The following is an 18970-nucleotide window of genomic DNA, read 5'->3' on the forward strand; positions in this document are numbered from 1 at the left end:
TATTATTCGGAAGCCCACCTAAGTGTTCTCTGTAGAGTGGGCAGTGCTATCCCACACAGTGCATTTTTCATCTTAGAGGGAACACTAACATAGGCAAAGTAATATCACATAGCGGCATTGGTCGTACGCTTCCATGTATCCTTGCTATACCTACTTAGGCCACTGGAGGCGCCAACGATTCGCTGCTTACGTAGTATTTCGTGAAAGGTGAGTCCGGCTTTAATGTTCCTTAAGCGGTTTCTGAAAAACAGAATTGTTGGGGGGTGGCTGGGTGGGGTTGGGGGGGGTACTTAAGAACTGGGATAAGGAGATGTTACAAGCATACAGATACTCACTGCAAATACCCAGCTAAACATACCAAGGTAAAGGTCAGTTTCTGCAGTGCAAATTATTGCATACGATTACAAATCACATTTACAGAGTCAATACGTTTCACTAGGTCTGCATAACGACTGGAAAACACGTATGTGTATGTATATATACACGGTGCCATACACTACCCTTCCAGTCTTCTCATAAAAAGTGTAATGAATATATAAATATATTATCACACGCTCAAATATCTTAGTGCAGAGTATAAAACCCGTACCCCCCTTTTAAAATCCTTTTCAATTCCATTTTCCCCAGTTATAAATATATATATATATATATACACATACACACACAAATACACGCTTACTCTCACACATATAGTGCAATGTTAGCAGTTCAGGGAGAATGAATATGTCCTAGCTTACTTAGTAAGTGTGTAAACATATATTTAGAAGTTATATATATATATAATGCAAATGCCAATTGATCTTAACAGCATCAAGCTATCAAGCTGTAGTTCAAAATGGCCGCCTTTTGAGGGGACATCTTGGTTGCGAGACTGTTGTCAGGGGAAAAGCTTAACATTGATTATGGTTTGAGGTTCGGTCCTTCATTTTCCGAGAAGAATAATGAAAAATCAATAAATAAAATGAAAATTACTCCTGATTAGCTTTACTCGATGTTTAAAAAAAAAAACCACGATGGTGAAAAAAATGACACCAACCATTAAATTAAGCACCAAGACAGCTCCTTGTGAACAGGTGGAATCAGGGTCTTGGTAATATCAATATAGTCTGGCTAGTTCTGTAAATAGCAGTTGTCTGGACTTAATACTAACAAATATATGTACGTACACACCCATTCATACTATATACAGTGACGCATCCTCTATAGCATAGATGTATATACAGATGATGACCATGAGATAAGGGTCAGGTTTCTTGCGTAACAGTATATATATATATATGTATATATATATATATAGTGTGTGTGTGTATGTGTTTAACCAAATGTAAAGCAGGGCTCAGACTTATCAACAGGGAAAGGCTCAGCTAAGGAGGGGGGTTATTGATTACAGAAGGGGGTTAACCTCCTGCCCATTCTAGATAGGCAGTGTTTGCATTGCACCGCAGTCCTATATATCAGCTTCCAGGAGGTATTGATCTGTATAGCCTTTCTCCAAATGCATGCCCAGCACAGATGTGCAAAAATCAGCCATGGGCCTCCACATGTTTGGAGGCAGGAAGAGCTGGCATCTTACATCCCCTGGCAGGGATGGGGCATGCGCCGCCAGGTGAGACAGCAGCTGCTCTTGCGCCCCCCTCAACCCCGAACCAAAGACATCGATGTTGAGGTAGAAGCAGAGGGGCCCGGCTGGGACAGGGAAAGGTGGGGTGCAGAGAGTAGCCACCCGAGGCCGCGCAACATCATCAGCCATCCAGCGCAAGGACTTGCGGAGTAGCAGGTCGTGGTTATCAGGCAGGGCCTGGAAGGGCTGCCAGTCCTGGATGATGGTTTGATTGGGAAGGAGATCCTTCAAGAGGCCTCCTCGTTCCAGGAAGACATCACGGACATCATCTGGAGTCAGGAGGATGGGTGGTGGTGGGCGAGAAGGCCCAGGGGTTAAAGCAAGGGAAGAAAGACGGGCAGAAAGGTCAGGTGCGTTAAAACGGACAAGGAGGATGCCCTGTGTGTGAACAGGGAAGAGAAAAGAAGGGTTAGAAGAAGAGATCATTTGGAGAAACGGGGGGGGGGGGAATGACAAGGAAAGCAGTGGAGACGGAAGGGCAGAGAAAGAGAGAAACAAAAAACATATCACATCCATTGTTCTATCTCACATTTGTAACGTGTTTTATACGGAACAACCCACTCCCGGTGGGGCTCTACTTCCACGTTCCTGTTCTCACCTGTTTGGCGATCACTCTGTATTTGTTCAGCTCCTTCGGAGTCAGTTTGTCATCCCTCGTCAGCCTCATCACTTTTACACTTGGGTAGCGGTGCTTCACCAGCTGGCAGCAGAACCTCTGCAGTACTCCCGCCACACCTCTGCCGCGCTCCCACGGGGCCACGCGAAGTCCCTCGAGCAAGGCTGTCTGTCCTCCGTCCACCACGAACATGGAAAGAAGAGCGATCTAAAAGAGAGCAAGAGACAGAGGGATATGAGCTCAGGAGTATCATCACGGCCAGGTCCAGAAATGGAAAGCAAACGTCATAGATAGCAGGGCAGAGAATGAGAGGAAAAGTGAGAGGGTAAAAAGCTCAAATACCAAGAGATTAGCTATTGGACGTAGATTTGTGAGCCAGTAGGACCGCAGAAAACAGAGGTATGAACCAGGTCAGAGGAGAAGAAGGACATGAGTGGAAAATGAGTGAATGACACAAGAAAGAAATAGCTTGAAGGACATTATGGAAGGTGGTTGGGTATGGTGGATGCTTCAGGGGATAAGAAAAGACGAAGAGTTGGGAGTCTACCCACATGAGTGAGATGGGACAAGTGGTTTAAAGGGCAAGAAGATGAGGAAGATGTATATAGGGGCAAGAAGGCAGAAGTTAACTGAAGTATCAGAAATGAGATGGTGCAGGAGTCATGTGTTGGAGAATGGACTTACCACATCCCCTCCTTTCTTCGCCAGCACAACCATCCTGTCCTTCTCTCCTACCCAGCTATGGTAGCGACTCGGCAGGTAATCCAGACCCCCATATATACCTTCGGATATGGACACGACCTCTTCAAATTCCTTGTCAGTAGCCAAAACAAATTCCAAATCCCCATCTTGGGGAACACCGGGGATTGCCTCTAGCTTCATGAGGAGGCTACTGGAGCCAGGTATACCCGGGAAAAAGAGATGGAGCCACGGGAACGAGCAACAAGGTCACAGAAAGGAGTGGGCCACCAGACCAGATGCCACCGGAGAACACGTGAGCCAGTGAGAGATCAAAACCACTGAACGAGCAAGAACAAGAGAGCTAAAAAGATATAAATAAGCGGATTCATTATTCTTTCAAGAAAACCCCAGTTTTGTATACATACAGAAATAATCGGTGTAATTTGAGCCAGTTTTATCTATCAATCAATTTCCTGTCCTCAAGTTCTCTCCTCTCCTGTCACTCCATCCTTGCAAAAGCAATTTAACAATAGTTGAGATATAACCTAATGGGGAGGAATAACCATGCATATCCATAGAACAGGGAATTAAAATGGCGGCAAAAAGTGTTTAATAAAAAAATTACATTGTTTATTTTTTTATTGTTTAACAAAATGCAAAGTGAGTGAAGAGAAGAAAAATCTAAATCAAATCAATATGTGGTGGGACGGCCTTTTCCTTCAGAGCAGCATCAGTTCTTCTAGGTTCACTCGCACACAGGTTATTCAGGAGCTCGGCAGGTTGGTCGTTCCAAACATCTTGGAGAAGTAAGCACAGTTCTTCTGTAGATTTATGCACCTCGGTTGTTTCTCTCTCTTCATGTAATCCCAGACAGACTCAATCATGTTGAGATCGGGGCTCTGTGGGGGCCAAACCATCACTTCCAAGACTCCTTGTTCTTCTCTGCACTAAAGATAGTTCTTGATGGCTTTGGCTGTATGTTTGGGGGCGTTGTTATTCCGTAGAGCAAGCTGCCTTCTGCTGCAGCCAAATATGTCTCATTTTGACTCATCAGTTCGGAGCACCTGCTGCCAATTTGGCAGCACCCCAGTTCCTGTGTTTTCACGAATAGTTGAGCCGCTTGGCCTTGCTTCCACATCGGAGGTATGGCTCTTTGGCCGCAAGTCTTCCATGAAGACCACTTCTGACCAGACGCCTCCAGATGGTTGTACCAGGTTCCCATTGTTTGCTGCCAATGCTGAGCAGTTGGTACAGCTGGACATCTTCTGATTGCGAAGGCAAGTAAGCATGATGTGTCCGTCATCTACAGCAGTAAAATTCCTTGGCTGACCACTGGGTTTGCGGTCCACAACGCTGTCTGTTGGGGCTTCTTCAAAAGAGCTTGGACAGAACATCTGGAAACCCATGCCTGCCTTGAATGTTCTGCCTGGGAGAGCCCTCGAGGTGTAGCTACCTTGTGTGTTGTTGCTGTTCTCGGTTTGCCATGGCGTATGACTTTTGACATTAAACTGTCTTTGGGAACTTAACCTTGACAGCGACTTTGGATGTTCCCCACTGAGTTTTATTCCTCCTACACAGCTGTTTCTGTTTCAGATAATGATTGCGTTTTAACCTACATATTAAATGAATGATCATTAGCGCCAGTCTGGTAAAATTGTTTAATATAACTCTATTCCAACCAAAAACTTTGACTTTAGATTTAGATTTTTCTTCTGTTTACTCACTTTGCATTTTGTTAAATGATAAAAATAAACTATTAACATGTCTATTTTTGAAAGCATTCTTACTTTGCATTATTATTATTAATATTTTTTTACGCCTGCCTAAAACATTTGCACAGTACATATATAAATATATAGATAGATAAATATCTGTAAATACCAATATATGTAAAATGTAGGATTTAGGTTTCAGGAAAATATATGAATCAATACGTCCCCGTTTCATTTTTTTTAATTGCATTATCTCCCCGTGGGGGCTGAAAAGCCTATTTTGCGTCTAAAGCCAATTATTCGATCTTTCTGCAGCGTAAGATATCGGTTTTATTCCGTTCTCTCTTGATTTGTATTTGAAAGACGGGAATTGGGTCAGAGCCCCCAGGGTAGCCCAGGAGATCCAGGGCTCAGGCAAATGAAAGCATTTGGGTCACGGCCATCGGTGGGAAAGGGGGCGAGAAGAAGACGGGAGATGACGCGGGAGAGACAGTACACAGAGGGTGAGAGAGACAGAGAGACGCAGTCATGTGGGGGAATGTAAGATGTCGGGGAGTCAGTGGGCGAGAGACTGCAGAGGGAGACTCGGTGGCGCAGGATTAAAGAGTTTGCAGCAGGGGACTTGATGACACAGGGGGAAATAGTCTGCAGTGGGAGAGTCAGTGATGAGGGGAGAGGGTCTGCAGTAAGAAGAGAGTCAGTGATGAGGGGGAGAGGGTCTGCAGTAAGAGAGTCAGTGATGCAGGGGGAGAGTGACTGCAGGAGAGTTATGATGCAGGGGGAAATAGTCTGCAGTAGGAGAGTCAGTGATGAGGGGGAGAGGGTCTGCAGTAAGAAGAGAGTCAGTGATGAGGGGGAGAGGGTCTGCAGTAAGAGAGTCGGTGATGCAGGGGGAGGGAGTCTGCAGTAGGAGAGTCAGTGACGAGGCGGAGAGGGTCTGCTGGAGAGTTATGATGCAAGGGGAGGGAGTCTGCAGTAGGAGAGTCAGTGATGAGGGGGATAGGGTCTGCGGTAGGAGAGTCAGTGACGAGGGGGAGAGGGTCTGCAGTAGGAGAGTCAGTGATGAGGGGGATAGGGTCTGCAGTAGGAGAGTCAGTGACGAGGGGGAGAGGGTCTGCAGTAGGAGAGTCAGTGATGAGGGGGAGAGGGTCTGCAGTAGTAGAGTCAGTGACGAGGGGGAGAGGGTCTGCAGGAGAGTTATGATGCAGGGGGAGAGGGTCTGCAGTAGGAGAGTCAGTGACGAGGGGGAGAGGGTCTGCAGTATTAGAGTCAGTGATGGGGGGTCTGCAGTAGGAGAGTCAGTGATGGGGGGTCTGCAGTAGGAGAGTTATGATGCAAGGGGAGGGAGTCTGCAGTAGGAGAGTCAGTGATGAGGGGGAGAGGGTCTGGAGTAGGAGATTCAGTGATGGAGGGGGAGAGTTATAATGCAGGGGGAGAGAGTCTTCGGTAAGAGAGAGTCAGCGATTCTGGGGAGAGAGTCTGCAGTAAGAGAGAGTCAGTGAGCAGCGTGCGGACAGTCACAGAGTGCGAATGTTAGGGACGGAAGGAGAGAATGAGTTACTTTACAGCATGAGCCACAGAGACGGAGAGCTTTATACAGCAGGGAAAGACAAACAGAGGATCATTGACCGCACGGAGAGAGAGCCTGAGACCGAGCCGAGAACAAAACAAAAACATTTCAAACACAAAGAGCTCGGAACAATAGTGGTGAGCGAGCCCGGAATTAGATATTCCCCGCACAGAGACAGCTGAACGTCCGGCACAATGGGGCTTCCTGGAGCAGAGCGCTCTCCGTCCTGACAGCTGCAGGTCTCAGTCCCAAATATAAACCTCGTGCATGTTAATGAGCGGGCTCGGTGCCGCCACCTACAGGCCAACCCGGTCATTCACCGCGGAGCGACCACCAGAACGCGTAGTAATGTCAGCGCTTTCTCGTATACATATATACATTACGGAAACGTAGAACACGAGACCGACGACTGATTAATGGTCCGAGTCTTTACAGCAGGAAACACGGGCAGACTAGACGGGGGCCGAATGGGGCCGATCTCCCGGCAAATTCCATGTTTCTAGATTGACAATAAGATCAACACACATTAAGACATAACATTACAGAAGAAGAAGACGAGCGTCCTGTTCTTCAGAGCTTACAATCTACCATGAAAGGAGCTGGATGTTCCCGTTAATTGCCCCAAATTCAGCGTTTGCATTGATTTTTATTTATACTGCCCATCATTTTGTTAAAAAAAAATTTACCACCCTTAAATAACATATATAGGGCAGATTGTGTACAAGAAAATCACCGTGTGAAACAAAGTTGGATTTCAGCAATTTGCCTTTTTTATCACTTTTTTTTTTAAAGACAGTACTCGTTATACCATCAACGGGCAGCAGCATTTATAAGAAAATAGGTCATTAGCACAACTATTTATACATTTCCCAGAGGGGCTGTATGTCGGAGCAATATCACCGGAATCCACTAATCGTCATAGAAACTCAGAATCTCCCGGCAGATCGGCCCCATTCGGCCATCTAGTCGCCCTGCTGCAATCCGTCTCATCTTAGATTCAGGAGCCGTATGTCTATCCCATGCATGTTTAAATCCCCTCGCTGTATTACCCTCTACCACTTCTGCTGGGAGGCTGTTCCACTTATCTACCACTCTCTCAGTAAAGTTAAAACTTCCGTAGTTAAATATTTCTATCACATCTCCTCTCTCTCTTCTTTCCCCGAGCCGTACGTATTGCGGTCCCTCAGTCTTTCCTCATATTTTTGATCCCGCAAACCATTCACCGCTTCGCTTTACTTAATCTATGCGTTACAGTCGGATAAGGGTTAAACAGTAGCCGTCATCACTGCAACGTTAAGTAATACTGCCGAGAGTTTATTGCCAGGAATCTCTCACCTGCGTCCGGACTGGCTACACCCGGAGAGCGTGAAACCGGACTTGTAGTCCCTTTGCGGTGCTCAACAACAAGCCAGGGGCTTCGTGGGGCAGGTGCCAGGGCTCTCTGATGCCACGAAAGAGACAGTTTGGGCTAATGTGGCATCGGGCAGACCGATCAAGAAGGCCATGACATGGATAGCCGTTCAGTCCCTCTAAGGACTGCGATCAGCGCGTGGCCACTGTTTGGATACGCGTGGCCGTGTGTAAATCAGTTGGTGGCGGCTGGCTTTAAAGTGCCGGGGCTGCTTAGTGATCGAGCCCCGGGTTGAAGAAGCCATTATTCCTCGATGGGGCTGTACTGGAAACTGGAGCGTCATTCTAATCGCGTAACCTTTTTAAATGCCTGCGGAATACAAAGCCTATTGGCACTGAAATGGTTAAAAAATTTAAATAAAGGATGAAATAGGCTGCAGATGATGGACGTCTCTGAGGACGCAGAAGACTTTAGGGCTCGGAACATTTACCTGCAATTCTCAGTACGACCACCAGGGGGTGATAGGTTTCAGAAAGGACACTATATGCTTCGTTAAACAATGACTTTGACGCATTTTATTGGCTGCTCTTTCTATCTGCAGAATTCCTCCTGCCAGACAAACATTTGCCACAAATCCTTTTTTTTTTTTTTTACATTTTTAAATAAAATCAAAGCACATAAAAACCCATTCCAACCACTATGATGCAGTATACAAAACACTGGCACTCAAAGGGTTAATTCCGCTTGGTCGTTTGTTGGCGGTAGCATCGTGGTTTAAAGGGTTAACTGATACCGAGCAGCCGCTCTTCTGTATTTTCCCATCTCTCGTGCATGGACTGCAGAGAGCGTGGTCGGGGTCAGGTAGATATGTCTCATAGCTGCCAGCAGCACTGCATGTGCAAATGAGATCATGAATAAGATCTGCGTATGACATCACACCCCCTTGGTGTCCTTCATCATAATGTTGTTAAGTAAGATCTTTGGCTCCCCTATAGGCACCTTGGGCCTGGCTCTCACAGTTAGTGAAAATGTGCCAGAAAGTGTTAAACGACACAGCTGTGTGAGGGCGCCGGGGGCCGGGGCAGGAGTTTATCCACCACGGGACTTATTACTGCTTCCCACATGCCAAGACAGTTTAGGTTAGAGCCCACACTATCTCTCCAGAACCCTACATCACATCCAGAACCCTACATCACATCCAGAACCCCACGTCACATCCAGAACCCTACATCACATCCAGAACCCCACGTCACATCCAGAACCCCGCGTCACATCCAGCACCCTGAAACACATCCAGAACCCCAAGTCACATCCAGAACCCTGAAACACATCCAGAACCCCAAGTCACATCCAGAACCCTGCATCACATCCAGAACCCTACATCACATCCAGAACCCCATGTCACGTCCAGAACCCTGCATCACATCCAGAACCCCATGTCACATCCAGAACCCTGCATCACATCCAGAACCCCACGTCACATCCAGAACCCCACGTCACATCCAGAACCCCACGTCACATCCAGAACCCTGCATCACATGCAGAACCCCACGTCACATCCAGAACCCCATGTCACATCCAGAACCCTGCATCACATCCAGAACCCCACGTCACATCCAGAACCCTACATCACATCCAGAACCCCACGTCACATCCAGAATCCTACATCACATCCAGAACCCCACGTCACATCCAGAACCTCACTTCACATCCAGAACCCCACTTCACATCCAGAACCCCACGTCACATCCAGAACCCCACGTCACATCCAGAACCACACTTCACATCCAGAACCCCACGTCACATCCAGAACCCCACTTCACATCCAGAACCCCACTTCACATCCAGAACCCCACGTCACATCCAGAACCCCACGTCACATCCAGAACCCTGCATCACATCCAAAACCCTGTGTCATCCTATCCCAGTGTCACCAAGACACCGTATAGCATTTACCAAGGATAAGGTTACTAAGCTCCGTGTATGATGTATGATGAGTCTACACAATTCCCACCGGAGAACGCAGCGTCCTGAGAATACCGAGCTGCATCAAACAGAAGCCTTTGCGTGTCACGCCAGCTCCTGGGAGGAAAGTGTGTAAATAAAAAAATTTCCTACGATGAACACAAGACCTTTACTGTAATTATAGACCCCAAAATATCTAAAAATACCCGGCAAAACCCACAGTGCTTCGTGCCTTTTTATAATCAGTCAGTCTACTTGATTTGGAGGAAGGACGTTTTACTTTATGGAGAAGGTGGTAGACAGGTGGAGTAGCTTCCTAGCAGAAGTGGTAGATGTTAATACAGTGAGGGAATTTAAACATGCAGCTAAGATCCATTCCCCTCCATCTGTTGCTCTTGCTGTAAAGACTCAAACCTTAATCTCGTCTTAAATTCAGGAGCCATATGTTGAAACCCCTCACTGTATTAGCCTCTACCACTTCTGCTGGGTGGCTGTTGTATAGCTTAGGCAAATATGATGGCCCAATATAAATCAACAAAAAATAATTTATATATTGCCACGTTCCATTAGCGGAATGAAAAAAAGAACTGTATCCATAATAGAGTGTCATTAAACAAACTCGATTCCTCTGAGACATAAACACAACTTAAACATCACGGTTATTTTAAGGGTATAATTTTTTAGATTGGTTGATGGGGATTTTTACTTATTTTTTCATTTATTATTTATTTTTATAACTTTTTTATTTATGATTATTATATTTATTATTTTTTTTAAAATAATTTTTATATAATTTTTTTTTTTTTTATTTTTTTTATTGACTGTGGAAAATCTATATCATTGTATTTAAAGCAATATAGAAAGTTGGCCTGTGAATTATTATTATCATTTGTTGGTCCAGATAGCGCCATCATATGTCACAGCGCAGTACAAAGTACAAACAAGTAGAGGATCACGTAAATACTCGGATTTAAAGTAACAAAAAGTAAGGAGGGCTTAGGCGTTTGTTAAAGGGACAGAAGAGTCGGTTGGGGGTCCGTCCCCTGTAATCAGGACCACCTGTTCACCATAGCATTCGTGTCCACTATGGTAAGCCTATACTTGCCGTTGACCCCTCACTTCATTCCTTTCCCCGTGACTCATACTTTTTTTTTTTTTTTTTTACTCCATGTCTATTTTCAGGACCCCTTCTTCTCCGGGATCATGACATTCCTGAAAGCCCTTCCTTCCCTACCATCTGCCGCCTATACTGACATCTTTGACCCGACCTTAAAGGGGCAGCTGCCATTGTCACGGCTTTTAAACTAAATTCATTTTTAAAAAAATACAAAAAATACCCGTAACTGTGTCTGTGAAATATTTGGTTTCATGTAAGGAACTTGTCCTGCGATCGACGGATAGGAAGGAATAATTTGATTGGATTCAGAACTCATAACAATAATAATTAATCTCAAAGGGAACGCGTACGCTAAACGTAACGTTGTTATTCTTCCATTTAATGAGTAATCTGGAGGTAAAGTTTACATTAAACTGAATTTATGGTTTATACGTACAGGAGACACGGGGGGGGCAGTTCTACCTGCGAACGCATTTGGTTTGACCCGGAGTCTCCGGGTAAATCACCGTGCTCCGTCTTCAGGGTGCGGAAGTGTTGTTTAGGCACGCCCACTCCCCACCCTATTCCACTCCCATACAGGTTTAAGTTATCTGGAGCTGACCCCGCCGCTTGTATGACTAACCCCGCCCCCATATGTGGATAGCGCCTTCCTCTCGTTGAGCCCCACCCCCATAGAGGGAGAGCTCCAGATAGCCTGACCAGGAATGGGTAAAGTCATTCCGCACCATACAGACAGAATGCTAAGGTTCCCTCTTCACGTTCCCCAACTTTTCCAAGGAGAACGTTTGTCTAGGTGGGTGTGGTTGGGGGTGTGGCCAGGGGTGGGGCTTTATTAAGACTATTTATGCTACTGTGTCCTATTGCGAAACATTTCTATTCACATTATTGTGTCTTTTAGGGCTGTAGAACCCCGTGACACCCTCATACGCTGCAAACATTCCGAGCTCCTAGAAAAGGGAGACCTCAGGGGGGAGGAAAAAGGGAGAGATTGCCTTGGATCTCATAGAGTGACTGTTCCTCCTAAACAGGGACAATTGCCAGTTATAGATTTTTTTTATTATTATGTAGGAATTTTTTTTATTAACTTGCAATAATCAAGGGCTGGCTCGGATGATGGGACTGCACCAAAGTACTACCTTCTATAGTAGAAGGCCCTGACTGTTCTCCATATTTATATTTGCGCTGAAATTCTTAGCGTTCTATGTGGTATTTAATTACGTTTTATCAGCCCCAGTCAGGTTTATATGGATTTGCTGAGCACACACGCCAACCCATGTGAGACGTCAGAACCGCCATCGCGGGGAGAAATGTGACCCAAGAGCTTAGAAGTGCACAGATACACCATCTGCTTGTGTTTTATGAGCAATGGCGCCTACTTTGTAACACATTTTGGAGTCTGCTTGTGTTATATCACGTGACAATAAACATCATCCCACATCAGAGTATCGCCTTCTGGCCCTTTCTTAATCTGGTTCATGGGGGGGGTCCTATAGAAGCAAGAGGTCAAATGTCCAGCTACAAAAAATGACTACGAAACAGAGGTCACTATCTTTTGGGTCCAGAAAGTCGATTTTTAGGCTTGTTCTACTTTTGAGAATCGATTTTTTGCTTTTTCCAATTATGGTGATTGTTTTAGGGACGTTTGGTTTGCAAGGGATGGACTATTTATATATCAGCAGTGCTGAGTTCCTTGGAACATGAAGTAAAACCTGTAAAACTAATTACTATCGTGTCCTCATCTAACCTCCCTTCTCCTTCTAAGTCCGAGACTCAGGGGTTCCTGGCTGCTCTCGTGGGGAGTTTACCTTAATATCCGGGTCTCATGGTGCATGGGCATCTTCTCATGGTCACACAAGATCCAACTCCTACGTGGATCTAATTATATCTGAGCGTCTAATTTGATGTATTCCGGACTGTTATGTCACAGCTGCAAACCCTGACCTCAGAATATCTTTACCTCCTGACAAGTCATGGTTTTGATGAGGACCATTAGTGGAACCATGTGGTTGCCACCATAATCGGGTCACTGCTTTAGAATCCTGATGATGGCCAACTAAAGGATTACGAATTGATGTGAATCATTTAGAAAGTGGTACTTCCATGCGCAAACTCACAGGGTATCGGAGTAAATGTCTGGAATATTGGGGTATAATGGCAGAATTCTGGGGTCTCAGACTTCTGACTTGGTTAGGGTTCCTTTGGAACTTGATTAGGGTTCCTGAACCGAAACAGATGGTGATTCAACCTAGCCGTTAGTGGGTTAATATTTGAAGGTACCTTAGGGTCCAATCACTTTTAGAGTTCACAACTACACACCCCGTGTGACATTTGCCATTGTCGCCTTGTCACATGGGAGTGCGACTTTGCTGCCTCCTTATGCAGTGTGATGGCACAATATACGCGTCTGTCACCGCATTCTAATCTTATTTAAACCTCATTATTGTAATAAGGTTCCGGAATCCGTCGGAGCTTTACAAAGACAAGCGATGTGATCTACTAGATTTGGCCAGGAACTGTCTTCGTGAAACGTGAGATATTTACACCACCAAGCATGCAATGTGGCATCAGGTAGCTTCTGCCCATCTTCACGGGAGGAGACACCACACAAAGGGGCAAACGTGCAAGGCCCGTGAATCGGGGAGAAGTTCAACCATGTGGAAGCAATTATGGAGTCCACGCCTGGTTCCTAGAACTTCCAACCCTTGATGAATGGTGGGAATCTGACACGGGCCATGTATGTGCTTGTGACGTGAATGTCTACTGTGTTTGCTTTACAAACATCGTCTTACGCCCACTCGGGAACTGGACGTAGACCTTCACTGTGTACACTCCGTCGTTAAAACAAAAACATTCTTCTGCCGGGTCCCCATGACTGGAAACCTAGCCTGAGTTTGGGCTCCAATGACTTTATATAGCCATAAGAAGGTCAAGTCATAGATCCTCTTTGGAGGATAAGGTGGCCAATGCTTCAGTGGGTTCTGCGGACCACGCAAGTCTCCCGAAGAAAATACAAGGTGGAAAAAAAGAGGTCTTCTTCGTGTTCCAAGGTCATCTTCATCAAAGGGCTGCATTTGTAACTCAATGAATTTGAAGGCATCAAAGATGAGGGGCTCTTGCCATCTTGAGCTTGATTGGTGGGATTCATTAGGACATCAAATATAACTCAAAGCGTGATTCGGTCGTGTCTGACCCTGAAGAAAACTAAAGTTGTGGGGAGGACTAAATCAACGGACAACTATCAAGTTCTGTGTGACTAATTAAGTTCGTGTAAGGGAGTATTTACCACCCGATTATGCACCTCTTCAATAATTGATCAAGACGACGATGAGCGCGCCGCCCGCTGAATCAGATAATCGTAGATTGTTAGAGATGACTCAAACAGAGAGGTTGTTATGGGAACATAATGTAATATTCCCGCTGTAGAAACGTACGCATTAATCCGTCCTTCGATTCAGGAGCCATATGCAGGTTTCAATTCCCACGATGTACTAGCCTCTACCACTTCTGCTGGGAGGCCGTTCCGTTTATCTACCACCCTCTCAGTTGAGGATTGTGCCGCTGTGCATCCCTTCCCAATTGTGTCTAATCTATCATGTCGAGTTCTATAAAACCACGGGTGACATCACCAATCCAAACACTTCATTCCGGTACGTTAGGACGGGGTGCGAAAGCGCATGACCTCATCATGAAAATCCCACCATTTGTTTGTGTATTTAGTGGTTAGTAAAATCAATGCAATTTGCATCCCAGAGACTATTTCCAGCCGAGCTGCGGATGACTATTCAAAACACCGAGACGTGCGAGGTCCACGCTGGACGAGCAGCAGGAGGAGCGCCGCAAAGCTTGGTTACGCAAAGCGCGTGGCATCTGCTGCCCATCTTAATTGGGGACCATCGAGGAGAAAGAGGTCATTATAAAAAACTTAACGGTCAGAGGCTTCGATGGAATGTAAGGAAGTTTTACCTCACTGGGCGAGTGGTAGATAAGTGGAGCAGCCTCCCGGCAGAAGTGGTAGAGGGTAATACAGTGATGGGATTAAACATGCATGGGATAGACATACGGCTCCTGAATCCTCCGAAGGTTTAATCACAAAATAAAAAACAAATGCAAACTGTTTGGAAGCATTTTTTAAAAAAAATTACTATCCCAACAGCCTATCCTGTGCCTGCTTTTGTGTCACATGACAATTAAGCATTCCCAGCAAAAAAAAATGTACACCCTTAGAGAATTATTTCTAGGAAAAGTATGGCCGTTCAGCAGTACTAGGAATCGTGTCTCTAACGCTATATTTAGGTGCAGATCTACAGCCATACATTCTACAGTGAAAGTGGAACAGCATCTTTAATGTCACCAATAAGCCCTGCCTTTAAACTATACCTCTCTCTATAACATGGAATAACGCTTCCGGACAGCGTTGGATTTTATATATTTTTTTCCAATTGTGTAACATATTTTTGATAAATGTATTCAAATTTTAATTTATTACATACTATTTTTATTATTATTTTTATTATAATTATTTTACTATTATTAATTTATTACTGATAGTATTATTAGTGTTGTTATTATTATTATTTTATTTTTTATTACTGTTGTTATTACAGCTCGCCGCTATCTCTGTACAGAAAGAATTTTAGTGAAATATATGATTATTTGCGTTTAGTCCCGTAAAAGCCGTAAGGGCCGTGAAACGCGCTAATAAAAATTCCAGTAAAGACGCGCGTTCAGAGCCGACGTCACATGGGCTGTGAAAATCACATCACTTTCTGCAACGAGCTAGAACAGATACACACATCCCAAGTGTCCCTGTTCAGTTTGGCCATTCCTTTTTTGAGCCCCTAATCCCTCTTTCCTCCCCCTAATGCCTCTCTTTTCGAGGAGGTCAGAATGTTTGCTGGGTATGAGGGGATCGCAGGGCTCTCCAGCCCTAAAAGCCCCGATAATGTCTATAGAATAGGTTAATTAAGTAAATTGATAAATAAATACACTATTCTTCTTCTAAATAGGTTTCTAAAAAGGAATTTGGACTTTAAAGAGGGACTGTCCATCCAAAAACGGGACATTCGGGAGGTATCCCCGCGGGTATGTTATCAGGAATTCTCCGAATCCGTGTAGTTTTAGGTACATTTGTACGTTGCAGGGAAACAGGCAGAATATATCTTACGCAGCTCCATAAAAAGAACGTCGCCGGGAGTGAACCCGGCACCAACGCAGCTCTAAGGTAAACTTCATAGGGAGGAATTATTAAATCCGAGTAGAACATGGACTGTGAGAAGAGCCCTGGTGGTGGAACGCTGGACGGAGGAGCAACATCTTTCTCTCCGTCAGCCAGCGTGGCGTTTTACCCTCATTGGTTTAGAGGGTGGATGGGGTGGACGTGGAGGTTCCAGAATGGACTTCTCATGGGGAACATACTTGAAATGAGGTGTAAAGCTTTGGACCAAGTTCCCACCCAACCTTCCATTGCTTTGTTCATTGTCCCACTCTTGCTAATAGCTCTGCTGGTCAGGGGCCGGTTGATTATGGATTATTCCCGATATGCTGCTAGAATTAACCCTTGAGACACATCATTTACTCGTGGGATATCCCCGGTGATGCTGATGGTATACACCTGGACACTGGTCACTCCGTACGTTCATACCTGGGAACTCTCCAAGTTTGGTGTAGAGTCTCAGGCTGAAGCCCTGTTCCCCGGGTCTACGAGCCAGCCTCTTCATTCTCTGGGCAAAGGAGGGACATTCGGCCAAACCCACTTCCTACCAACTACCATCCCACTCCCAACCCACTAAAGGCTGTCTGGAATAAGCCCTGCCCCTACATATGACTAGCCACACCCCTTTATTAAGCCACTCCCCCAGAAGAGGATGAGCTCCTGGTAGCCTACCCTGGGACGTTCCCAGGTATGAACAAGTTACATAGACATATTACGTGTTACATAGAGGTAAGCAGGCAACGCAACAAAGTGTCGGAAAAAGCAAGCAGGAGCGCCAGGCATTCATAGAAGGAAGAGGGAGGAGGATCTCTGGTCAGACCTCTCCTAGAGTATTGGGGACAGTTCTGGAGACCCCCATCTCTAGGAGAATCATTCTGGAGAGAGTTCAGAGGGGGGCGGCTAAAATGGGGAATGCTTTAACTTTACTGAAAGGGTGGTAGATACGTGGAACAGCCTCCCAGGAGAAGTTTTAGAGGTTAATACAATGAAGGAATTAAAACATGCATGGGATCGGCATACGGCTCCTGAATCTAAGACGAGACCAACGACTGACGAAGGTTCGAAACGGGCGACTAGATGGGGGCGGAAATGTTATACGTTACTGTCGGACGCGCTGGGAAATATACCCAGAAACCTCTTCGCCCCATTTCTATTTCATATCTGACATTCACAATCAATAGCAGAGGTCAATGACTCGTCCTCATATGCAAATAAATGATAGTATAATGTCTAATTTGCATAAAAGGTCAAGCAGACAGATTTCTATAAATCCGTGCTCTGTATAGCACGCGGCGTCAGAGAGATTTATCGGCCGGTCGGGTGTCACGATGAGATCCACGAACCAGAACGGATCCTTACGTAACACTCATTGTATGCGCCATATGTCATCATATACAAAGTACACAGAGCCTTCCTCGACACCGCGACAGGCGTGTGATGTGTGCAGAGGTAACACACGTGTCACTGTGCAAACTGACATGCCTGTCAGACTCGATGTAATTAAATGACAGCCATATATCACGCTGTACAATGCGGGAACGCCGGAGTCATTCCGCCCCCCCCCCCCGCCACAGTCTGCCGCCCGGCAGGGGGGGGCTGCGGGTACCAACTACTGTATATATACCTTTCCTAATACACAGACATCGGGGCACCTACCTCTCACCTCCTCCTAATACACAGACATCCAGACATGTACCTCTCTCCTAATACACAGACATCAGGACATGTACCCCTCTCCTAATACACAGACATCGGGACACCTACCTCTCACCTCCTCCTAATACACAGACATCAGGACATGTACCCCTCTCCTAATACACAGACATCGGGACATGTACCCCTCTCCTAATACACAGACATCAGGACATGTACCCCTCTCCTAATACACAGACATCCGGACATGTACCCCTCTCCTAATACACAGACATCAGGACATGTACCCCTCTCCTAATACACAGACATCCGGACATGTACCCCTCTCCTAATACACAGACATCAGGACATGTACCCCTCTCCTCGCCTAATACACAGGCATCAGGACATGTACCCCTCTCCTAATACACAGACATCAGGACATGTACCCTCTCCTAATACACAGACATCAGGACATGTATCCCTCTCCTAATACACAGACATCAGGACACGGACCTCTAATAATAAGACATCAGGACATGTATCCCTCTCCTAATACACAGACATCAGGACATGTACCCCTCTCCTCTCCTAATACACAGACATCAGGACATGTATCCCTCTCCTAATACACAGACATCAGGACATGTACCCCTCTCCTCTCCTAATACACAGACATCAGGACATGTATCCCTCTCCTAATACACAGACATCAGGACATGTACCCTCTCCTAATACACAGACATCAGGACATGTATCCCTCTCCTAATACACAGACATCAGGACATGTACCCCTCTCCTCGTCTAATACACAGACATCAGGACACGGACCTCTGATCATAAGACATCAGGACATGTAGCGTTCACCCGTTTCCTAACATGCGTGATCAGTAAGCGTGTCCTTCCTCTCCCCGTTACATCCCCGTCCCTTCCTCTGGATAAAATAAGACAAGGTGCGCATTTTCCTGCCCCCTCCATCCTAACCCAGAAATATCGGGGCGTAGAATAAAAGCATAGACATGAAGCAGGTTACCGGCTGGATGCTATGTATGCGGATCCCGTGTCCTCTCTTCCCGTCTCTCTCAGTCTCCTGCTTTCTCTCCTCTGCATCTGTCTCTCTTTATCATTCCCTCTCTGCCCTCCCCAATCAGAAATCCTTCTCTCTGCTCCCCTCCCCCTCCATGGAAGAAAGAACAGACAGATCCCCCTTCCCCGTCCTCCCTCCCCACATCTCTCTTTCTCTCTCTCTCTCCCTCTCTCCATCCTCCCACCACCAGCCACAGAGAGATGGGCACTGAGTGGGTTTTAGATGGTGCTTAGCGGATACAGGGGGGGGGGGGGTAATGGAGGTGGGGGGGAGAAATGCCTAGGAGAGGGGACAAAAATGTAAGGGGGTATTGATCTGTCACTTGCCCCTGGGGGGTGTCAAGACATTTCTCAGACCCCCCACCTTCTAACCGGAGACAATAAAGAGAGCCAGTGAATGTCTGTAC

General features: G+C 45.9%; 1 protein-coding gene across 1 annotated transcript; it reads right to left on the reverse strand.

Moving 5' to 3' along the window:
• Nucleotides 1-957: 957 nt before the first annotated feature.
• NAT16 (N-acetyltransferase 16 (putative)) lies at nucleotides 958-18598 on the reverse strand. Its single transcript, XM_053462887.1, has 4 exons — nucleotides 18511-18598; nucleotides 2922-3279; nucleotides 2220-2444; nucleotides 958-1999 (listed from the first exon to the last, which is right to left on the reverse strand). Exons 2-4 carry the CDS (start codon nucleotides 3117-3119, stop codon nucleotides 1448-1450), a joined length of 975 nt encoding a protein of 324 aa, XP_053318862.1. The 5' UTR covers nucleotides 3120-3279; nucleotides 18511-18598; the 3' UTR covers nucleotides 958-1447.
• Between the last annotated feature and the right edge of the window lie 372 nt (nucleotides 18599-18970).

Source organism: Spea bombifrons, chromosome 4 (assembly GCF_027358695.1).
Source record: "Spea bombifrons isolate aSpeBom1 chromosome 4, aSpeBom1.2.pri, whole genome shotgun sequence".
NCBI lineage: Eukaryota > Metazoa > Chordata > Amphibia > Anura > Pelobatidae > Spea > Spea bombifrons.